This window comes from Hydractinia symbiolongicarpus, chromosome 1, assembly GCF_029227915.1.
Source record: "Hydractinia symbiolongicarpus strain clone_291-10 chromosome 1, HSymV2.1, whole genome shotgun sequence".
NCBI lineage: Eukaryota > Metazoa > Cnidaria > Hydrozoa > Anthoathecata > Hydractiniidae > Hydractinia > Hydractinia symbiolongicarpus.
In genome coordinates this window covers 5,141,643-5,146,583 of record NC_079875.1, presented here as the reverse complement: position 1 = coordinate 5,146,583, position 4,941 = coordinate 5,141,643, and the positions used below count along the sequence as shown (strand labels likewise).

Genomic DNA, 4,941 nt, shown 5'->3' with positions numbered 1-4,941 from the left:
TCGTGCGCGACAGGCCCGACTGCGGAAAGGTTTGTGGATAGGTTTCTAACTGTCTTTGGATTACCAAAAATTATCTTCTCAGACAATGGCAAAGAGTTTGAAAATGGTGTGATGAATTGTGTCGCTGCATCATGTCATGGAAAACCACATTTGTACAAGCTTTATTGGATTCTGTTGCAATTTCCTTCACATTTTTTTTACCTTTTTAGTGATCACATATATAAGGCAAGACTATATATTGAAAAAAGTACAACTACCAAAATATATCTCATTTTCATGGGTTTAAGACATTTCTCCAATTAACAGTTCCAACGATATGATTTTTATGTCACACTTTGTAACACTTTGTAATTTATTTTCTTATTCGGGAAATTTTTTGCACTTAACGTTTAATTAAAATGCAATTTGCAGTCCATTTATAGAACAAAGATAATGAAAACTAAACACAACAAATGTTAACATCGCTCTGGGGAAGGCAACAATTTTCGCGAATGGTCACTTTTAAAGGTTTTGCTGGAAAGGTAACCCGAAAGAAAGCCAAAACTCGTGTTATTTGCAAAAGCTTGCCCAGCAAAAGTTTGTCAAACTAAATTATTTCAAACCAAAACGAGAAACATAACTAACCCAAGGTTTTTCTTACATTGCAAGAAACTTTTGAGGGTACACATGGGGAGAAGTAGATGGAATTGATGAGCATGCTACACAATCACTTATGAATGAAAAGTAGACACACGAGCGCGGAGTTAATTGTTAACCAGTGAAAAGCAACGCTCAGTTCGTTGTTACAGACAAAAAACTAGAGCGATTATTTAGCAGAATTTATTAAATTAATTCCCTCAGCACTACTTTGGTTCAAGTCATGCGTGAGTGATGTGAAGTTATAAACGCTATATAAGTTTGCACCACGTTGATTCAAATCAAATTCAACTTAAAGAAAAAGTAAAAGCTGACAAAATCACGTAAGGCCAGTTTTATTTCTACTGAAATCAGAAAGTTTTCTACCAAACATTACTCAAGCGATTTAATTTCATTTTGGCATGATGGATTGGAATGTTTACTGATGTTGACATAAGAATTATTTCCATAGTGAATTGATAATGTAATGTTTAGGAAAATTTTTGTTCTAAATTTATTTTATCTCGAAGCTTGAAAATATCCGCATTCATATTTATCTAAGAAACTGTTGTACAGTTTATGTAGAAAATAATATCTACGCCGATTTAAGTAAAACGTTATCTACCTAGCCACGTCTACTCAATTCAAGAGAGGAAACATGCAGTTGCTCTGGTTGCTTTTGCTAATAACTGTCACCAAAGTTAAAGCTAAAGGTAAGATTTACATTTTATGGGTTATGATGGTTTATATATATTCTTGTTGAAGTCCGTTTCTTTCAAGGATTAGTTTAGCTCATTTCTAGCGCATATGTTGTATTATTTCTTAAATGCTTTTATTTTTTCAGAATTTCGTTGCAATTTTATTCCTGGCGATGGATCAGGTGGAACGGAAATATTAATTGGATACAAGAGAACAATTTCGCATTGCATAAAGGCGTGTACAGAAAAGAGATGGCAATATCCTAAAATAAACGGAGTCACAATTCCCAGTAAGAAAACTGGCAACATGGTAAAATGTTACTGTGAAATAGGGATGACAGGAACAAATAAAAATACGAGATGGCAGACTTATGCAGCTTCCAGGTAAATTAGGTTATTATTAAATTATTTCAAACTTTGTATCACTATTTTAGTCGGGTTATTTAAAGAACTTACGTGCATTGTTATTAATTCATTAGAATTTTCATGCAATTTTATCATTGGTGATGGATCGGGTGGAACGGAGGTTTATATTGGCTACAAGAGAACAGCCTCAGCATGTATCAGTGCATGTGCAGCAATGAGATCGACGAACACGAAGATAAACGGAGTAACGATTCCTAGCAAAACTGCTGATAGATTCAAGTGCTATTGTGAAATAGGCATGACTGCTACAAACGGAAACTCCAAATGGAAAACGTGTCTTATATCTCCACCAAGTAAATTTTGAATTTAATTATTCAATTTAAGCCAAATTCTAAATACTTCCTTTAGTATTTTGTTTGTTTGAACTAGTAACAACGGTTTCAGTGTGTTTGCCGTAAATGCATCGCTTTCCTAAATCATTATCACTTAATTTATTTAGAATTATCTTGCAATTTTATCACCGGTGATGGATCGGGTGGAACAGAGGTTTACATTGGCTACAAGAGAACAGCCTCAGCATGCATCAATGCGTGTGCAGTAAAGAGATCGAAGAACCCGAAGATAAACGGTGTTACAATTCCTAGCAAAACGGCTGATAAATTTAAATGCTATTGTGAAATAGGTATGACTGATACAAACGGAAACTCCAAATGGAAAACGTGCTTTATGTCCCTTCCAGGTAAATAAAACCTTTGTACTGTTACCTCGCCTGCATCACATTCTGATTCTTAATTTACTACGCGCCCTGTTTTATTATTCATATTTTAGACGCGCCGTGCAAGTTCATAAATGGAGATGGTACTGGTGGTCTGGAAATTCACATGGGGTATAAGACTGTGGAAGGGTGTATTAACGCCTGTGTTGCAAAGAAAGCACAGTATTCAGACATCAACGGTGTGACTAAAGGATGAGTGAATTGTTATTGCGAGAGGGGAATGACAGGCTCGAATAGATCTAAATTATGGAAGACATGCAGAATATAGTTTAATAAAGATAGTAAATATTTTTTGTTGTTAAGCTCAGAAAAATAGTGCAGTATAAAATACATATATTTTCGTGAAAAGTACATGTTTATCATCATGCGTTTATCAGAAAATAAGCAAGTCCATGTCCTCTCTCCTCTCGAACTGGGAAGCATAAGGGAAACAATATTTTGTACAGATGCCTGTGTGAAAAATAAAGAATTCTTTTGATAAGAATAGGCACGCAGATTTGCTTTCTACATTTAAGATGTCTGCATTGTTCCTTAATGAAAACGCCATGCAGGCGAAACAAATCTTCAACGTGTTCAAACTTTTCAATGCTGTCGCAATATTCGAATGTGTGCAAGGTGCTGCTTTTAAGTTCTTGTTCGTTTCTCAGCTTGGATTACACGCATTTCTCTTGCCATTTACCAGATGTTGGTGTTTCACCAGATTTGAACGTTTCAAATTCAATTTCGTACCCGGTACGCTGCTTTATTTTAATGGAAAAGTTCCAACGATATGGGATAAGCCTTTCTGACTGCCTGGTATTGTGTAAAAAAGCCAAAAAGATCGTTTTATTATCTTTCATATTTGATTCTCTATACAATGGTGTGCTACAAAATTCCTTAGTATGATTCGTTAATCATTTAGGAATTGACCGTTACTAAAGTTTTTTATTCGATTCTTTCCGTGCGGGGAAATTTGCTCTTCAATTCAAAATTTTAATCCTTTTTATGTCACACTTTGTAACACTTTGTAATTTATTTTCTTATTCGGGAAATTTTTTGCACTTAACGTTTAATTAAAATGCAATTTGCAGTCCATTTATAGAACAAAGATAATGAAAACTAAACACAACAAAAGTTAACATCGCTCTGGGGAAGGCAACAATTTTCGCGAATGGTCACTTTTAAAGGTTTTGCTGGAAAGGTAACCCGAAAGAAAGCCAAAACTCGTGTTATTTGCAATATCTTGCCCAGCAAAAGTTTGTCAAACTAAATTATTTCAAACCAAAACGAGAAACATAACTAACCCAAGGTTTTTCTTACATTGCAAGAAACTTTTGAGGGTACACATGGGGAGAAGTAGATGGAATTGATGAGCATGCTACACAATCACTTATGAATGAAAAGTAGACACACGAGCGCGGAGTTAATTGTTAACCAGTGAAAAGCAACGCTCAGTTCGTTGTTACAGACAAAAAACTAGAGCGATTATTTAGCAGAATTTATTAAATTAATTCCCTCAGCACTACTTTGGTTCAAGTCATGCGTGAGTGATGTGAAGTTATAAACGCTATATAAGTTTGCACCACGTTGATTCAAATCAAATTCAACTTAAAGAAAAAGTAAAAGCTGACAAAATCACGTAAGGCCAGTTTTATTTCTACTGAAATCAGAAAGTTTTCTACCAAACATTACTCAAGCGATTTAATTTCATTTTGGCATGATGGATTGGAATGTTTACTGATGTTGACATAAGAATTATTTCCATAGTGAATTGATAATGTAATGTTTAGGAAAATTTTTGTTCTAAATTTATTTTATCTCGAAGCTTGAAAATATCCGCATTCATATTTATCTAAGAAACTGTTGTACAGTTTATGTAGAAAATAATATCTACGCCGATTTAAGTAAAACGTTATCTACCTAGCCACGTCTACTCAATTCAAGAGAGGAAACATGCAGTTGCTCTGGTTCCTTTTGCTAATAACTGTCACCAAAGTTAAAGCTAAAGGTAAGATTTACATTTTATGGGTTATGGTTTATATATATTCTTGTTGAAGTCCGTTTCTTTCAAGGATTAATTTAGCTCATTTCTAGCGCATATGTTGTATTATTTCTTAAATGCTTTTATTTTTTCAGAATTTCGTTGCAATTTTATTCCTGGCGATGGATCAGGTGGAACGGAAATATTAATTGGATACAAGAGAACAATTTCGCATTGCATAAAGGCGTGTACAGAAAAGAGATGGCAATATCCTAAAATAAACGGAGTCACAATTCCCAGTAAGAAAACTGGCAACATGGTAAAATGTTACTGTGAAATAGGGATGACAGGAACAAATAAAAATACGAGATGGCAGACTTATGCAGCTTCCAGGTAAATTAGGTTATTATTAAATTATTTCAAACTTTGTATCACTATTTTAGTCGGGTTATTTAAAGAACTTACGTGCATTGTTATTAATTCATTAGAATTTTCATGCAATTTTATCATTGGTGATGGATCGGGTG

The 4,941-nt window shown here is 34.2% G+C and overlaps 1 protein-coding gene across 1 annotated transcript; it reads left to right on the top strand.

Annotated features, from left to right (window-relative positions):
* Nucleotides 1-860: 860 nt before the first annotated feature.
* LOC130633137 (uncharacterized) lies at nt 861-2,802 on the top strand. Its single transcript, XM_057444530.1, has 6 exons — nt 861-959; nt 1,245-1,328; nt 1,460-1,697; nt 1,793-2,032; nt 2,179-2,418; nt 2,508-2,802. Exons 3-6 carry the CDS (start codon nt 1,685-1,687, stop codon nt 2,648-2,650), a joined length of 636 nt encoding a protein of 211 aa, XP_057300513.1. The 5' UTR covers nt 861-959; nt 1,245-1,328; nt 1,460-1,684; the 3' UTR covers nt 2,651-2,802.
* The last annotated feature ends 2,139 nt before the right edge of the window (nt 2,803-4,941 follow it).